An 18015-nucleotide genomic window follows, 5' to 3' on the forward strand; every position below is an offset into this window, starting at 1 on the left:
AAGTGAGGTGGGTGGGGTATTTATAGGCTTTGAGGTTTGGGAAACTTTGCCTCCTCCTGGTAGGAAAGTATATCCCATATGTAACAAATCATGGACTCTCGCCACCTATATGAAAGAAAGCTAAATTTAAAAAAGGACACCAAGATAAAGAAGTAAATTTGAAATCAGAAGTAAATTGGAAAGCATTTTCTTTTTATTGTATGCTCTATCTGAATAATGAAAATTTCACTTGTAACTTCCATATTCATGTAATATGCTAAAAGCTTAAAAAAAGAAAAAGACAAATTAATTTAATAACATTTTATTTGTTAATAAAGGCACATGTACAGTGATAAAGCCCTATTTTTTTTAAACTAATGCCTTTAGTAGGTCTTCACAGTTTTCATAAAAAATAAAAACATTAGATAATACATGTCAGTGGTATTGGATTAAGGGTGTCTGACTCAACAATAAAGCCAAGCTTTCAGACACTCTCTTCTTGAGGATTAAAGGGATCAAATGAATTTGATCCTGAAATTTGGCCCGTTTTAAAAGCCCTTGAAGACTTGACTTCCCTGAGCTACATTAACAAGACATACTGAGGATGCGGTACTTGATTTGTTCATCTCTCACTGTATTCAGCTGCAGCTTTTTGCAGCTAAACAAAGTAAAAAAAAAAAACAGCCAATAGGGTTGTTTATTAGACTCTAAACGTAAAAGGACACGGCATGTGAATGTGGGGGAAATAAAAGTGCCGATCTGAATTAAATACATACAACTGAACATAAAAACTAGTCTAACTATGCAATCCAAAGGCATTAAACCCCCTGTGTGCATTTCTGGGCTGATAATCACAGGTGACCAACTATATGTTATTATACAATTATTTGCCATGTGGGTTATATTCATCTATGAAGTATCTGCAATCTCAAAAGGATCAAATGCAGACACATACAAAGGTTTTCATAGAACGAATAGGACCTAAAGAGAAATAAAGCTAAAGGAAGATTTATTAATCACACTTAATTGGTCAGTGTCTCTTAACCCCATACAACGTATATATAAGTCATGCGGTACTTTGCCTATCGTACCGCATGACATATACATATATACATCCAAGCTGCAGGAAGCACCAGCAGCTGGAGTTCCTGAGCTCCAGGCATTTGCTTTTATAGGGTACTGGCAGACAGCTGCAAGTACTAAAGATGGCCACAAGTAGAGGGAGGATCAGGGAGGTGGAAGAGGATAAAATAATAATAATTTTTTAAAAAAAAAACAAAAAAAACTAAAATGCATACTGGCAGACTGTCTGCCAGTACCTAAGACGGTGGTGACCAGGGTGTGTGTGAGAGAGAGGGATAAGGTAGGGATCAGATGGGAGGGTAATATGTACACTAAAGCTAAAATTAACCTTACAAGCTACCTGATTAACCCCTTCACTGTCAGGAATAATAGAGGTGTGGTGCGCAGCTGCAATTAGCGGCATTCTAATTACCAAAAGCAAAGCCATGTATGACTGCTATTTCTGAACAAAAGGGGATACCAGAGAACATTTTACAATAATTTGTGTCATGATTGCACAAGTAGTATATAAATAATTTCAGTGGGCAAGTTCTTCTCTGAAAGTCCCAGTAGAGAAGGATGGAGACAGCATAATAAATCCCTGAATTCAAAATATGAAATATGTGGATAGTTATGTGAACCCTTTATAACCCCTTATTCAAAGCTGCAGATTTTTAGTACATCTTGAATAAATCAATGTACAGGAAAGTCCAAGAAAAGGGCACAAGGTATTCCTATTTGCTTTACTTAAATACATTGCATTAGTTCTCACTACGGGGCTGATCAATTGGGAGACATAAAAGCCAAATTAAAAACCTTCATAATTCCAAATAGAAGTAAATGGGAAGTTTCTTAAAATTTCAAGCTCTATTTTCAAATTTTCTTTGTTCCCTCTGTATCCTCCTTTTGATGAGCATACCTAGGTAGCCTTATGAGCATGCACATGTCTTTGGCACTCTGCCATACAAGCATGCTCACATCTACCTATGAATGCTGTTCAACAAGAGACACCAAGAGACCAATTAAATTTGCTAACAGAAACAATTTGGGAAAGTTTTTAAAACAAAAATCATAAAAAGTTTAATTTTGACTTTTATATCCTTTAAAAGCGTTTGTCTGTCAAACAGGATTGCATAAGCAAAGAGCGAGCTAGTGGCTGTACGGTATTATCCACAGCACAGTATATCAAACAAAACCAAAATTAGAAGATGTTTACTCCTTGGACTAAGCACAGTTTGTGACATCAGTTTAACAGATATTCTTTTTTCCACGTGTTTAAGCCACATTCTCAAGGATAACGGCAATACCTTGGCCACCTCCAATGCAGGCTGATCCCACTGCATATTTTCCATTTCGACGTCTGGAAGAGATCAAATTAACAATGAAAAGATAAAACTTTCACAGATACAAGAAACAAAGGATTTGTATCTTTAAACAAAAATAATTGTTCTTGAACTATTCCTCTATTTGATTTAAATATACATCCATATACCATTGATACTGCTCTAAAAGAGTACTACTTGACTCATTAATATATATACTGTATATATAATATAAAAAGAGGAGAGAGGACATTTTTAAGATTCAAGTGTACTAAACTTGTGTATTTCTTTTACATTTTTTAAATTGACACCCCTGTAATTTCAAATGTGGAAGAGAATGGATTCCTCTCATTTCAGGGTAACATGACCTTGTAGAGATCCTGTGGTTAGTGACAAAATAGTAAAATGTTATCTATTAGTAAAGGCCAATTATAGTAAAATAAAACCAACTACTCAAGGAAACTGCATCACACTCTCTACCAAAATTACCTTGTAAATATACACACTTAAAGTGACATTGTACACTATATTTTTCTTTGCATAAATGTTTTGTAGAATGTAGATGATCCATTTATATAGCTCACCTGGGAATGTTTTTGTAACAATGTATAGTTTTGCTTATTTTTTTTATAACATTATGCTGATTTTCAGACTCCTAACTAAGCCCCACAATGTCAGAGGCATACATGCATTTACAGACTTCTGCTGGCTCCTGTTTATGTTATCTGTCTTTTCATATGCAGGGAAGGTGGGGACGGGGAGTGTCTGCTCTTATTGTTTTCCCAGTCCCTTTCACTGGGTGTCCCAGCCTAACCTCATCAGGAGTGCTAAACTGAGAGCTTCGTTTTTAAAAGGTTTTATACTGGATTTTTAGATCAGTATCAGTCTTCTTTATAGAAGTGTCTATTACATAGTTATTTGAAAATTGCTATACGCTGTTCCTTTAACAACTCATCATATAAGAAATAGTCTCTTCTATCAAATGATTGGTTACACAGTTTATAGCCATCACATTTACTTAACCCCTTAACGACAGAGGACGTGCAGGGTACGTCCTCAGAAAAAGGCAGTTAACGCCTGAGAACGTACCCTGCACGTCCTCGGTGTGGAAAGCAGCTGGAAGCGATCCTGCTCGCTTCCAGCTGCTTTCCGGTTATTGCAGTGATGCCTCGATATGGAGGCATCCTGCAATAACCTTTTACGGCCATCCGATGGCAGAGAGAGCCACTCTGTGGCCCTCTCTGCACGGACATCGATGGGCCGGTATCGTTGGTGGGTGGGGAGCCGGTGTGTGGAGGTGGGGTGGCGGCCATCGATGGCCGCTGGTCCATGTGGAGGGGGGCGGCGGGGATCGTGGGGGCGGGTAAGTGCGCGGTGGCCGCGCGCACGTGCACGAGGGGGGGGGGGCGCGTGCAGGGGGTGGGAGCGGGTGGGAACCGCTACACTACGGAAAAAATGTGTCCCAAAACAATAAAAGTGGGACAAAATTTAAATCTATAAAAAAAGCCCTTAGGTGTGATTTAGGTGGTGGGGGGTTGGTCCGTGGGGGGGGGGGGGGGGATTGAGCTACACTACAGTAAAAAAAATAAAAAAAAAAAAAAAAAATAAACATTTGATTGTTCAAACTGGGTACTGGCAGACAGCTGCCAGTACCAATATGGCCCCCAATAAGCTGAGAGGGAGGCTTTAGAGAGCTGTTTTTGGGGGGGATCAGGGAGGTTGGGGGTTGGTAAGGGGGGGATCCTAAACACAGCATATGTAAATATGCTTTTTTTTTTTTTTCCTTAAAAAAAAAAAAAAAACCAACCTTATTTTAGTACTGGCAGACTTTCTGCCAGTACTTAAGGACTGGCTGGGGGACAATTGTGGGGGTGGGGGAGAGAAGGGAGCTGTTTGGGAGGGGATCAGGGGGTGGGATGTGTCAGGTGGGAGGCTGATCTATACACTAAAGCTAAAATTAACCCTGCAAGCCTCCCTACAAACTACTAATTAACCCCTTCACTGCTAGCCATAATACACGTGTGATGCGCCAGCAGCATTTAGCGACTTTCTAATTACCATAAAGCAACGCCAAAGTCATATATAGTCTGCTATTTCTGAACAAAGGGCATCCCCCCAGAGAAGCATTTACAACCATTTGTGCCATAATTGCACAAGCTGTTTGTAAATAATTTCAGTGAGAAACCTAAAATTGTGAAAAAAATTACGTTTTTTTATTACTTTTGATCGCATTTTGGCGGTGAAATGGTGGCATGAAATATCCCAAATAGGGCTAGATCAATACTTGGGGTTGTCTACTACACTACACTAAAGCTAAAATTAACCCTAGAAGCTCCCTACATGCTCCCTAATTAACCCCTTCAATGCTGGGCATAATACACGTATTGTGCGCAGTAGGCATTTAGCAGCCCTTCTAATTACCAAAAAGCAAAGCCAAAGCCATATATGTCTGCTATTTCTGAACAAAGGGGATCCCAGAGAAGCATTTACAACCATTTATTCTATAATTGCATAAGTTGTTTGTAAATAATTTCAGTGAGAAAAAATTTGTGAAAAAGTGAACAATTTTTTTTATTTGATCGCATTTGGCGGTGAAATAGTGGCATGAAATATACCAAAATGGGCCTAGATCAATAATTGGGAATGTCCTTTGAAAAAAAAAATATACATGTCCAATAGATATTCAGGATTCCTGAAAGATATTAGTGTCCCAATGTAACTAGCGCTAATTTGAAAAAAAAGTGGTTTGGAATAGCAAAGTGGCTACTTGTATTTATGGCCCTATAACTTGCACCAAAAAACATAATTTATGCTTACCTGATAAATTCCTTTCTTCTGTTGTGTGATCAGTCCACGGGGTCATCATTACTTCTGGGATATAACTCCTCCCCAACAGGAAATGCAAGAGGATTCACCCAGCAGAGCTGCATATAGCTCCTCCCCTCTACGTCAGTCCCCAGTCAATTCGACCCAAGAATCAACGAGGAAAGGAGTAACCAAAGGGTGAAGTGGTGACTGGAGTATAATTTTAAAAGATATTTACCTGCCTTATAAACAGGGCGGGCGCCGTGACTGATCACACAACAGAAGAAAGGAATTTCATCAGGTAAGATAAATTATGTTTTCTTCTGTTATGTGTGATCAGTCCACGGGTCATCATTACTTCTGGGATACCAATACCAAAGCAAAAGTACACGGATGACGGGAGGGATAGGCAGGCTCATTATACAGAAGGAACCACATGCCTGAAGAACCTTTTCTCCCAAAAATAGCCCTCCGAAGAAGCAAAAGTGTCAAATTTGTAAAATTTTGGAAAAAGTATGAAGCGAAGACCAAGTTGCAGCCTTGCAAATCTGTTCAACAGAGGCCTCATTCTTAAAGGCCCAAGTGGAAGCCACAGCTCTAGTGGAGTGAGCTGTAATTCTTTCAGGAGGCTGCTGTCCAGCAGTCTCATAGGCTAAACGTATTATGCTACGAAGCCAAAAAGAGAGAGAGGTAGCAGAAGCTTTTTGACCTCTCCTCTGTCCAGAGTAAACGACAAACAAGGAAGAAGTTTGGCGGAAAATCTTTAGTTGCCTGCAAGTAGAACTTGAGGGCCACGAACTACATCCAGATTGTGTAAAAAGACGTTCCTTCTTTGAAAGAAGGATTTGGACACAAGGATGGGACAACAATCTCTTGATTGATGTTCCTGTTAGTGACTACCTTAGGTAAGAACCCAGGTTTAGTACGCAGAACTACCTTGTCTGAGTGAAAAATCAGATAAGGGGGAATCACAATGTAAGGCTGATAACTCAGAGACTCTTCGAGCCGAGGAAATAGCCATTAAAAACAGAACTTTCCAAGATAACATTTTATATCAATGGAATGAAGGGGTTCAAACGGAACACCCTGTAAAAACGTTAAGAGGACTAAGTTTTAAAACTCCATGGTGGAGCAACAGCTTTAAACACAGGCTTGATCCTAGCTAAAGCCTGACAAAAGGACTGGACGTCTGGATTTTCTGACAGACGTCTGTGTAACAAAGATGGACAGAGCTGAAATCTGTCCCTTTAATGAACTAGCTGATAAACCCTTTTCTAAACCTTCTTGTAGAAAAGACAATATCCTAGCGATCCTAACCTTACTCCAGGGAGTAACCTTTGGATTCGCACCAGTATAGGTATTTCTGCCATATTTTATGGTAAATCCTTCTGGTAACAGGCTTCCTAGCCTGAATCAGGGTATCAATAACCGACTCAGTAAAACCACGTTTTGATAAAATCAAGCGTTCAATTTCCAAGCAGTCAGCTTCAGAGAAGTTAGATTTTGATGTTTGAATGGACCCTGTATCAGAAGGTCCTGTCTTAGAGGTAGAGACCAGGCGGACAGGATGACATGTCCACTAGATCTGCATACCAAGTCCTGCGTGGCCAAGCAGGTGCTATTAGAATTACTGATGCTCTCTCCTGTTTGATTTTGGCAATCAATCGAGGAAGCAGGCGGGAAGGGTGGAAACACATAAGCCATCCTGAGTTCCAAGGTGCTGTCAAAGCATCTATCAGAACTGCTCCCGGATCCCTGGATCTGGACCCGTAGCGAGGAAGTTTGGCGTTCTGGCGAGACGCCATGAGATCTATCTCTGGTTTGCCCCAACGTCGGAAGTATTTGGGCAAAAGACCTCCGATGAAGTTCCCACTCCCCCGGATGAAGAGTCTGGCGACTCAAGAAATCCGCCTCCCAGTTCTCCACTCCCGGGATGTGGATTGCTGACAGGTGGCAAGAGTGAGACTCTGCCCAGCGAATTATCTTTGATACTTCCATCATTGCTAGGGAGCTTCTTGTCCCTCCCTGATGGTTGATGTAAGCTACAGTCGTGATGTTGTCCGACTGAAACCTGATGAACCCCCGAGTTATTAACGTGGGGCCAAGCCAGAAGGGCATTGAGAACTGCTCTCAATTCCAGAATGTTTATTGGAAGGAGACTCTCCTCCTGATTCCATAGTCCCTGAGCCTTCAGAGAATTCCAGACAGCGCCCCAACCTAGTAGGCTGGCGTCTGTTTGTTACAATTGTCCAGTCTGGCCTGCTGAATGGCATCCCCTGGACAGGTGTGGCCGATGAAGCCACCATAGAAGAGAATTTCTGGTCTCTTGATTCAGATTCAGAGTAGGGGACAAATCTGAGTAATCCCCATTCCACTGACTTAGCATGCATAATTGCAGCGGTCTGAGGTGTAGGCGTGCAAAAGGTACTATGTCCATTGCCGCTACCATTAAGCCGATCACCTTCATTCCATTCAGCTACTGACGGGTGTTGAATGGAATGAAGGACGCCGGCATGCATTTTTGAGAGTTTTGTTAACCTGTCTTTCTGTCAGGTAAATCTTCATTTCTACAGAATCTATAAGAGTCCCCAAGAATGGAACATCCCTTGTGAGAGGAAAGAGAGAACTCTTCTTTTCGTTTCACTTTCCAATCCAATTGCGACCTTTAGAAATGCCAGAATAACTCTGTATGGAGACTTGGCAGTTTGAAAGCTTGAAGCTTGTATTAGAATGTCGTCTAGGTACGGAGCTACCGAAATCCTCGCGGTCTTAGTACCCGCTAGAAGGGCACCCAGAACCTTTGTGAAGATTCTTGGAGCCGTAGCCAATCCGAATGGAAGAGCTACAAAACTGGTAGTGCCTGTCTAAGAAGGCAAACCTTAGATACCGGTGATGATCTTTGTGGATCGGTATGTGAAGGTAAGCATCCCTCTTAAATCCACTGTGGTCAATGTACTGACCCTCTTGGATTCATGGGTAAGATTGTCCGAATAGTTTCCATTTTGAACGATGGAACTCTTAGGATTTGTTTATGAGTCTTTAAATCTAAGCTTGGCCTGAAAGTTCCCTCTTTTTTCCGTCGTAACCACCAAAGGGTATTGAGTAGAACCTGTCCTTGGTTCGACCACGGAAACTGGATGGAATCACTCCCATTAGTTAACAGATCTTGTACGCAGAGTAGAAACGCTTCTTTCTTTATTGGTTTGGTTGACAACTCTTGACAGATGAAAACTCCCTCTTGGGAGAGAGATAATTGAAGTCTAGAAGGTAATCCCTGAGATATGATCTCTTAGTCGCCAGGGATCGTGAACATCTCTTGCCCAGGCCTGGGCGAGAGAGAGAGTCTGCCCCCTACTAGATCCGGTCCCGGATCGGGGGCTCTCGGTTCATGCTGTCTTTGGGGCAGCAGCAGGTTTCCTGGCCTGCTTGCTTTTGTTCCAGGACTGGTTAGGCTTCCAGCCTTGCCTGTAACGAGCAACAGCTCCTTCCTGTTTTGGTGCAGTGGAGGTTGATGCTGCTCCTGTTTTGAAATTCCGAAAGGGACGAAAATTCGACTGTCTAGCTTACGCTTTGGCCTTGTCTTGAGGTAGGGCGTGGCCCTTACCTCCCGATAATGTCAGCGATAATTTCTTTCAAAACCGGGCCCGAATAAGGACTGCCCCTGAAAGGTATATTAAGTAATTTGGACTTAGAAGTAACATCAGCTGACCAGGATTTTAGCCACAGTGCCCTGCGTGCCTGTATGGCGAATCCTGAGTTCTTAGCCGTAAGTTTGGTTAAATGTACTACGGCCTCCGGAAATGAAAGAATTAGCTAGTTTAAGGACTCTAAGCCTGTCCGTAATGTCCGTCTAGCGTAGAGGAACTAAGGTTCTCTTCAAGCGGACTCAATCCAAAAAGCTGCCCCGCAGCCCGTAATCGGCGCGATACATGCAAGGGGTTGTAATATAAAACCTTGTTGAAGCAAACATTTTCTAGGTAACCCTCTAATTTTTTATCCATTGGATCTGAGAAAGCTCAGCTATCCTCCACCGGGATAGTGGTACGCTCTAGCTAAAGTAGAACCTACTGCTCCCTCCACCTTGGGGACCCGTTTGCCATAAGTCCCGAGTTGGTGGCGTCTATTGGAAACATCTTTCTAAATATTGGAGGGGGTGAGAACGGCACACAGGGTCCTATCCCACTCCTTAGTAACAATTTCAGTTAGTCTCTTAGGTATAGGAAAAAACGTCAGTACTCGCCGGTACCCGCAAAGTATTTATCAAACCTACACAGTTTCTCTATGGTATTGCAACAGTGTTACAATCGTTGAGAGCTGCTAAGACCTCCCTAGTAGTACACGGAGGTTCTCCATTTAAATTTAAAATTGAAATATCTGAGTCCAATCTGTTTGGATCAGAACCGTCACCCACAGAATGAAGCTCTCCGCCTCGATGCTCTCGCGAGCTGTGACGCAGTATCAGACATGGCCCTAGCATTGGTCAGCGCACTCTGTTCTCACCCCAGAGTGATCACGCTTGCCTCTTAGTTCAGGTAATTTAGAACAAAACTTCAGTCATAACAGTAGCCATATCTTTGTAATGTTATCTGTAATGGCCGCCCCAGATGTACTAGGCGCCAAAATATCACGCACCCCTCCCGGGCGGGAGATGCAGGTACTGTCGCGTGAGGCGAGTTAGTCGGCATAACTCTCCCCTCGCTGTTGGTGAAATTTGTTCACATTGTACAGATTGACTTTTATTTAAAGTAGCATCAATACAGTTAGTACATAAATTTCTATTGGGCTCCACCTTGGCATTGGAACAAATGACACAGATATCTCTCCTCTGAGTCAGACATGTTTAAACACACTAGCAAAAAAACTTACAACTTGGTTATAATCTTTTTTAGCAAAAAAAAACGCACTGTGCCTCAAAGAGGTACTAACGATTAAATGACAGTTGAAATAATGAACTGAAAAACAGTTATTGCATCAAACTTTAAAACAACACAACTTTAGTAAAGGTTTGTTCCCATAAGTAAAAAAAAAACAACACTAATTAAATTTGTACATAAGAAAACAAAACAACGTTTTTTATACACAGTCACTATAAGAATTCTCACAGCTCTGCTGAGAGAATTTACCTCCCTTCAAAGAAGTTTGAAGACCCCTGAGATCTGTCAGAGATGAACCGGATCATGCAGGAAATATAAAAGTAGCTGACTGGAATTTTTTGATGCGTAGCAAAGAGCGCCAAAAACGGCCCCCTCCCTCTCCCACACAGCAGTGAAGAGAAACGAAACTGTCACAATTAAAGCAAAAAACTGCCAAGTGGAAAAATATGCCCAAATATTTATTCACACAGTACCTCAGCAATGTAAACGATTCTACATTCCAGCAAAAACGGTTTAACATGAGAATAGTTATTAAAAGGATTAGTGACCTTTAACACAGTAGTTCCGGTGAAATACCATCCCCCAGAATACTGAAGTGTATACATACATGTCATTTAAACGGTATGGCAGGCTTTTCTCATCAATTCCATTCAGAAAATAAAAACTGCCACATACCTCAATGCAGATTCATCTGCCCGCTGTCCCCCTGATCTGAAGCCTTTACCTCCCTCAGATGGTCGAGAACAGCAATATGATCTTAACGACTCCGGTTAAAATCATAGTATAAAATCTCTGTCAGATTCTTCCTCAAACTCTGCAGAGGAAGTAATAACACGCTCCGGTGCTATTTTAAAATAACAAACTTTTGATTGAAGTCATAAAAACTAAGTCATAATCACCATAGTCCTCTCACACATCCTATCTAGTCGTTTGGGTGCAAGAGAATGACTGGGACTGACGTAGAGGGGAGGAGCTATATGCAGCTCTGCTGGGTGAATCCTCTTGCATTTCCTGTTGGGGAGGAGTTATATCCCAGAAGTAATGATGACCCGTTCGACTGATCACACATAACAGAAGAAAAGCAAAGAAGATGTAAACATTGGGTATTTCTAAACTCAGGACAAAATTTAGAAACTATTTAGCATGGGTGTTTATTGGTGGTTGTAGATGTGTAACAGATTTTGGGGGTCAAAGTTAGAAAAAGTGTGTTTTTTTCCATTTTTTCTTCATATTTTTATAATGTTTTTTATGTAAATTATAAGATATGATGAAAATAATGGTAATCTTTTGAAAGTCCATTTAATGGCGAGAAAAACGGTATATAATTATGTGTGGGTACAGTAAATGAGTAAGAGGAAAATTACAGCTAAACACAAACACCGCAAAAATGTAAAAATAGCCTTGGTCCCAAACGGACAGAAAATGGAAAAGTGCTGCGGTCATTAAGGGGTTAAAGAACGTTTAAGCATAGTGAAAATGTATTTTGTCAACAAAAAGCAATGCAAACGCTGTTTAAATTGAAATTTATGCAGCAATATCAGTTGTGCACTATAATTCCTACTAATGCTCACTGGCTGAGGTGCACTTCCTGCTAATGCTTACTGGCTGAGGTGCACTTCCTACTAATGCTCACTGGCTGAGGTGCACTTCCTGCTAATGCTCACTGGCTGAGGTGCACTTCCTGCTAATGCTCACTGGCTGAGGTGCACTTCCTGCTAATGCTCACTGGCTGAGGTGCACTTCCTGCTAATGCTCACTGGCTGAGGTGCACTTCCTGCTAATGCTCACTGGCTGAGGTGCACTTCCTACTAATGTTCACGGACTGAGGTGCACTTCCTACTAATTGCTCACTGGCTGAGGTGCACTTCCTACTAATGCTCACTGGCCGAGGTGCACTTCCTGCTAATGCTCAATGGCCGAGGTTCACTTCCTGTTAATGCTCACTGACTGAGGTGCACCTCCTAGTAATGCTCACTGACTGAGGTGCACTTCCTGCTAATGCTCACTGACTGAGGTGCTCCTTCCTGCTAATGCTCACTGGCTGAGGTGCACTTCCTGCTATGTTCACTGGCTGAGGTGCACTTCCTACTAATGCTCACTGGCTGAGGTGCACTTCCTGCTAATGCTCACTGACTGAGGTGCACTTCCTGCTAATTGCTCACTGGCTGAGGTGCACTTCCTGCTAATGCTCACTGGCTGAGGTGCACTTCCTGCTAATGCTCACTGGCTGAGGTGCACTTCCTGTTAATGCTCACTGACTGACGTGCACTTCCTGCTAATGCTCACTGGCTGAGGTGCACTTCCTGCTAATGCTCACTGGCTGAGGTGCACTTCCTACTAATGCTCACTGGCTGAGGTGCACTTCCTACTAATGTTCACGGACTGAGGTGCACTTCCTACTAATGCTCACTGGCTGAGGTGAACTTCCTGCTAATGCTCACTGACTGAGGTGCACTTCCTGCTAATGCTCACTGAGTGAGGTGCACTTCCTGCTAATGTTCACTGGCTGAGGTGCACTTCCTACTAATGTTCACTGGCCGAGGTGCACTTCCTGCTAATGCTCACTGACTGAGGTGCACCTTCCTGCTAATGTTCACTGCTGAGGTGCACTTCCTACTATGTTCACTGGCTGAGGTGCACTTCCTACTAATGTTCACTGGCTGAGGTGCACTTCCTGTTAATGCTCACTGACTGAGGTGCACTTCCTGCTAATGCTCACTGACTGAGGTGCACTTCCTGCTAATGTTCACTGGCTGAGGTGCACTTCCTACTAATGTTCACTGGCCGAGGTGCACTTCCTGCTAATGCTCACTGACTGAGGTGCACTTCCTGCTAATGCTCACTGACTGAGGTGCACTTCCTGCTAATGCTCAATGGCTGAGGTGCCCCTCCCGCTAATGCTCATTGGCTGAAGTGCACTTCCTGCTAATTGCTCACTGGCTGAGGTGCACCCCCTGCTAATGTTCATTGGCTGAGGTGCACTTACTGCTAATGTTCATTGGCTGAGTTGTACTTCTGGCTAATATTTATTGGTTGAGGGTTGGCAAAAAATTGCTTATAGTAAAAGTTATCAATGTTTTCGTGTTAGCATTTTTTTATCACTGTTTTAGTGTTAGCATGTGAAGCATTGCTACATACTCAGTGCACCAGCATATTAAATACTGCAGCTGCTCAGAGAACAAATGGGGGCTTGTATCATACCAGCACAATGTAAATTGAGTCGTTACCAGAAGATGAGGAGCACTTCCTGCTAATGCTCACTGGCTGAGGTGCACTTCCTGCTAATGCACACTGGCTGAGGTGCGCTTCCTGCTAATGCTCACAGGAAAGGGGTTAAACACAAGTAGAAGTACCACAGAGCAATGCTGTTCCAACCTCTTATCCAATCAGTAACACTAGCCGTACAACTCAGAATGCTCCAGAGAAATATCAGCAGTGCTAGTTACTCACCTAACTTATCAGTTTGTTATTTCTCCTATCATGTTCTTCATAATATAGAAAACAAATGTATATATTTTTGAGCTCTCAGTAACTTTGTTTTAATATTGCCCTTAAAATTATAAATTGGAGTGGAATAGATCTGCACAATGACCTAGGTGTGAGGAGGAATGAGGCAAGCATTAAAAATTAAAGTGAAACCTATAATGGTTTTGTTTTAGTTAAATAAAACAATTCAATGGTTATTCAGGTAAAAATTATTTTTCTTTAGCTAAATAAAACTTTAAATTGTTATTATTAAAGGGACACTGAACCCAAATTTTTTCTTTCGTGATTCAGATAGAGCATGAAATTTTAAGCAACTTTCTAATTTACAACTATTATCAAATTTTCTTTATTCTCTTGGTATCTTTATTTGAAATGCAAAAATGTAAGTTAGATGCCGGCCCATTTTTGGTGAACAACCTGGGTTGTCCTTGCTGATTGGTGGATACATTTATCCACCAATAAAAAAGGGCTGTCCAGAGTCCTGAACCAAGAAAAAAGCTTAGATGCCTTCTTTTTCAAATAAAGATAGCAAGAGAACGAAGAAAAATTGATAATAGGAGTAAATTAGAAAGTTGCTTAAAATTGCATGCTCTATCTGAACCACACAAAAAACCAAATGGGTTCAGTGTCCCTTTAAGGTAATGATTATTTGTCGCCTTTCAATAAAGTAAAGCTGAAAACAGCTGCATGATGAACCTATTAAACTGGAGATAGTTCTCAATGTGTTTATAATGGCATTTAATTAAATCAGTAATTTTCTGATGTAATTGGAAAAACAATCTGAAAAGTTACAATTCTAAAAATAAGAGTTATGTAGAAAACTATGATTTAAATTAAGGCTTACTGACTAGTTATTTAAAGGGACAGTAAAGTCAAAATTAAAAACTTTCATGATTCAGACAGAGAATGCAATTTTAAACAACTTTCTAATTTACGTCTGTTATCAAATTTGCTTTGTTCTCTTGGTATCTTTTATTGAAGAGTAAAACTAGGTAAACTCATAAGAGCTCAGGAGTGTGCACGTGTCTTTAGTGCTCTATGGCAGCAGTGTTTTGCAACATTATTTGTAGCTTTGTTATACAGTTGCAAAACACTGCTGCCATAGAGCACTAAAGACACGTGCACACTCCTGAGCTCTTATGAGTTTACCTAGTTTTACTCTTCAATAAAAATTACCAAGAGAACAAAGCAAATTTGATAACAGACGTAAATTAGAAAGTTGTTTAAAATTACATGCTCTATCCTAATCATGAAAGTTTAATTTTGACTTTACTGTCCCTTTAAATCCAATCCACACTGCTTAAAGCAGCATAGGTGAATCTAAATACTTTTCACATCATCTCCTAAAAAATAAATAAAAGACTCCTCATTTAAAAGATGGATGTCCCAAAAAACAAATAAAAATGTTCCTTAATCAATTGGCAGCAACCAGTAACCTTGTTTTGTTGTTGAACTGAGAGATTTCTTTTTCAAGTAACAGGCAGGTATGCAATTACTGTGGATAGCTGTGCAAGGTTAAAATAAAATACTTTTTGTGAAAATATAGGATGATTTGGACAATTATTTTATGTTTGATTTTCTTCATCATTTGATGCTTTGTTTATACTTTTCAAAGTGCATTTTGTTAAACCTTTTATATTTTGTAAAAGCTGACTATCAGCACATCATTAAATTCTCATATCAGAATGGCAGAGTTAAATCAATGAGGACATTTATAAGAAACAGCTTTTCTTTATTATGTTTCATAAAATAACTAATTTTGTGGGCCCCCTTCAACTAACTGCTACAATTCCGCACCTCTCCGGTGTTTTATTTACATTCCTAGTCGTACCCGTACATACCTCAACTCATGTACAAGGTGAGAGGTAATTCTGGAGCCTGATGCTGCTAGAGGGTGTCCCAGAGCAATTGCGCCACCATTTACATTGGTTTTCTCAGGGTTAAGACCAAGAACCTTCTGCACAGACAAATACTGGGCAGCAAAAGCTTCATTGACCTGTCAAAAATATGAAGAATATATATTAAAACAAGTTTTCCATAAAATTGTTTTTTCTTCAATTAGCCTTCATTTTCTTAGCCTAATGCAATTTAGATAAGCAATATATTTGTAATATATATATAATATACACACACACACACACACATACACAGACAGTTTGGCTTGCAATTGGCATTCCAATTCACCCCAAAGGTACTCAATGGGGATGAGGTTAGGGCTCTAGTTCCTCCTCACCAAACTCGTCAAACCATGTTTTCATGGACCTCACTTTGATGGAACAGGAAGGATGTCTAAAAATTGTTTTGCCTAGCCCAAAACATAAAAAACAGGCCCCAGACAATTTTCCCTCCTCCACCAAACTTTACAGTAGGCGCTATGCATTCCAGTAGGTAAGCATTCTCCTGGCATTACCCACACCCAGATTCTTCTATCAGACTGGCAGATGGTGAAGCTTGAATCATCACTACAGGGAAAACTTTTCGACAGCTCCAGAGGCAGTCTGCTTCACAGCACTCAAGGCGACGCTTGGCATTGTTTGTGTAAAGTTGCCCGGCTATGGAAAGCCATTTCATGAAGCTCCAGAAGAACAGTTATTTAGCTGATGTTCCTTAGAACTCTGCAGTGAGTGATGGAACAGATGACAGGTGATTTCTATGCGCTATAGCACTCGGCAGCCCTGCTCTGTGAGTTTTTGTGGTCTACCACTTCATGGTTGGGCTGTTATTGCTCCTAGAAGCTTCCATTTCACAATGATAGCACTTACAGTTGACCAAGAAAGATCTGAAATTTTACAAACTGACTTGTGACAAATGTGGCATCCTATGACAGTGCCACTTTTAAAGTGATTGTGCGCTTCAGTGCAATTCATTGTACTGGCAATGTTTGTATATGGAGATTTCATGGCTATGTACTGGATTTTATGCACCTGTTATGCAATGGATGTAGCTGAAACACCTTAAGTCAATAATTAGCAGGGGTTAACATATTTTTGGCGATATAGTGTAGATAATAGTTTCACTAAATACCTAAGGCAGCAGCAGAGACAATTCATTAAAGCATTATGTATAAAACAAGTGCTTAAAAACAAACATCAGCTAGTCACAGACATGGCATTACCTCCACAAGGTCCATTTCTTGGAGGGACAGTCCTGACTTTTTCAGAGCTTCAGTGATAGCAGGAACTGGACCTACAAAATAGTATTGATTAGATATAGCTATTAGGATACAATATGATATATATATATATATATATATATATATATATATATTTGTAACGTTCCACAAGGGGATTTCCAATAGTTTTGTGTTACTGGATAAAAAGGGAGGAACTGAAATACTGCATAAGATAAATAAAATTGAACAAACAAACAAGTTACAACTTTTGCATTATTTCAGTTTCTCCCTTTATCCAGCAACACACAGGATTTCGGGGGAATAATTTTACACAATTTTTATTTGAATAGGAATTAAGAAAAGTTTGATGTAAAAAAATAAAAAAATACATTATACATTGCATAATCATTAATCTTCCCTTTGTTTATGGTAGTTTCACATAGTCCGTTTTATCATATTACAAAAATGAACTATAAACAAATACGAGGAAAAGTTATTTACCTATGCCCATAATCTTGGGGTCACATCCAGACACATGGTAGGCTACAATCCTGGCTAGAGGAGTTAGCTTGTGTTTTGTGACAGCTTCTTCACTGGCTAAGATCACAACACCAGCTCCATCACTGACACCCTAAAAAATGGTAAGTAAAGAAAATGAAATGTATGCTTACCTGATAAATGTATTTATTTCTTGACACGGTGAGTCCACGGATCATCATCAATTACTGTTGGGAATATCACTCCTGGCCAGCAGGAGGAGGCAAAGAGCACCACAGCAAAGCTGTTAAATATCACTCCCCTACCCACAATCCCCCAGTCATTCGACCAAAGGGAAAGGAGAGAAAGGAAGTAACACAAGGTGCAGAGGGGCCTGAGGTTTATATTAAAAGAAACTGTCTGAATACAGGGTGGGCCATGGACTCACCATGTCAAGAAAGAAAGAAATTTATCAGGTAAGCATAAATTTTGTTTTCTTTCTAATAACACGGTGAGTCCACAGATCATCATCATCATCATCATCAATTACTGTTGGGAACCACTACCCAAGCCATAGGACACAGATGATAAGGGAGGGACAAAACAGGAACCTAAACAGAAGACACCACTGCTTGAAGAACCTTTCTCCCAAAAGAAGCCTCAGCCAAGGCAAAAGTATCGAATTTATAGAATTTGGAAAAAGTGTGCAAAGATGACCAAGTTGCAGCCTTGCAAATCTGTTCAACAGAAGCTTCATTTTTGAAGGGCCAGGAAGAAGAAACAGCCCTTGTGGAATGAGCTGTGATTTTCTCAGGAAGTTGCTGTCCAGCAGTCTCATATGCCAAGCGAATAAACTCTCTTCAGGTAAAGGGAAAGTGAAGTAGCCGTAGCTTTCTGA

The 18015-nt window shown here is 40.8% G+C and overlaps 1 protein-coding gene across 1 annotated transcript in view; it reads right to left on the bottom strand.

The window, feature by feature from the left end:
• Nucleotides 1-285: 285 nt before the first annotated feature.
• ACAA2 (acetyl-CoA acyltransferase 2) overlaps nucleotides 286-18015 on the bottom strand; it is a 74091-nt gene continuing 56361 nt past the window's right edge. The window contains exons 7-10 of the mRNA XM_053701102.1: nucleotides 17142-17271; nucleotides 16644-16714; nucleotides 15370-15524; nucleotides 286-2401 (exon numbers count right to left, since the gene is read on the bottom strand). Coding sequence (XP_053557077.1) covers nucleotides 2317-2401; nucleotides 15370-15524; nucleotides 16644-16714; nucleotides 17142-17271 — 441 coding nt within the window. The 3' untranslated portion in view covers nucleotides 286-2316. The remainder of the gene's footprint in view (nucleotides 2402-15369; nucleotides 15525-16643; nucleotides 16715-17141; nucleotides 17272-18015) is intronic.

This window comes from Bombina bombina, chromosome 2 (assembly GCF_027579735.1).
Source record: "Bombina bombina isolate aBomBom1 chromosome 2, aBomBom1.pri, whole genome shotgun sequence".
Lineage (NCBI taxonomy): Eukaryota > Metazoa > Chordata > Amphibia > Anura > Bombinatoridae > Bombina > Bombina bombina.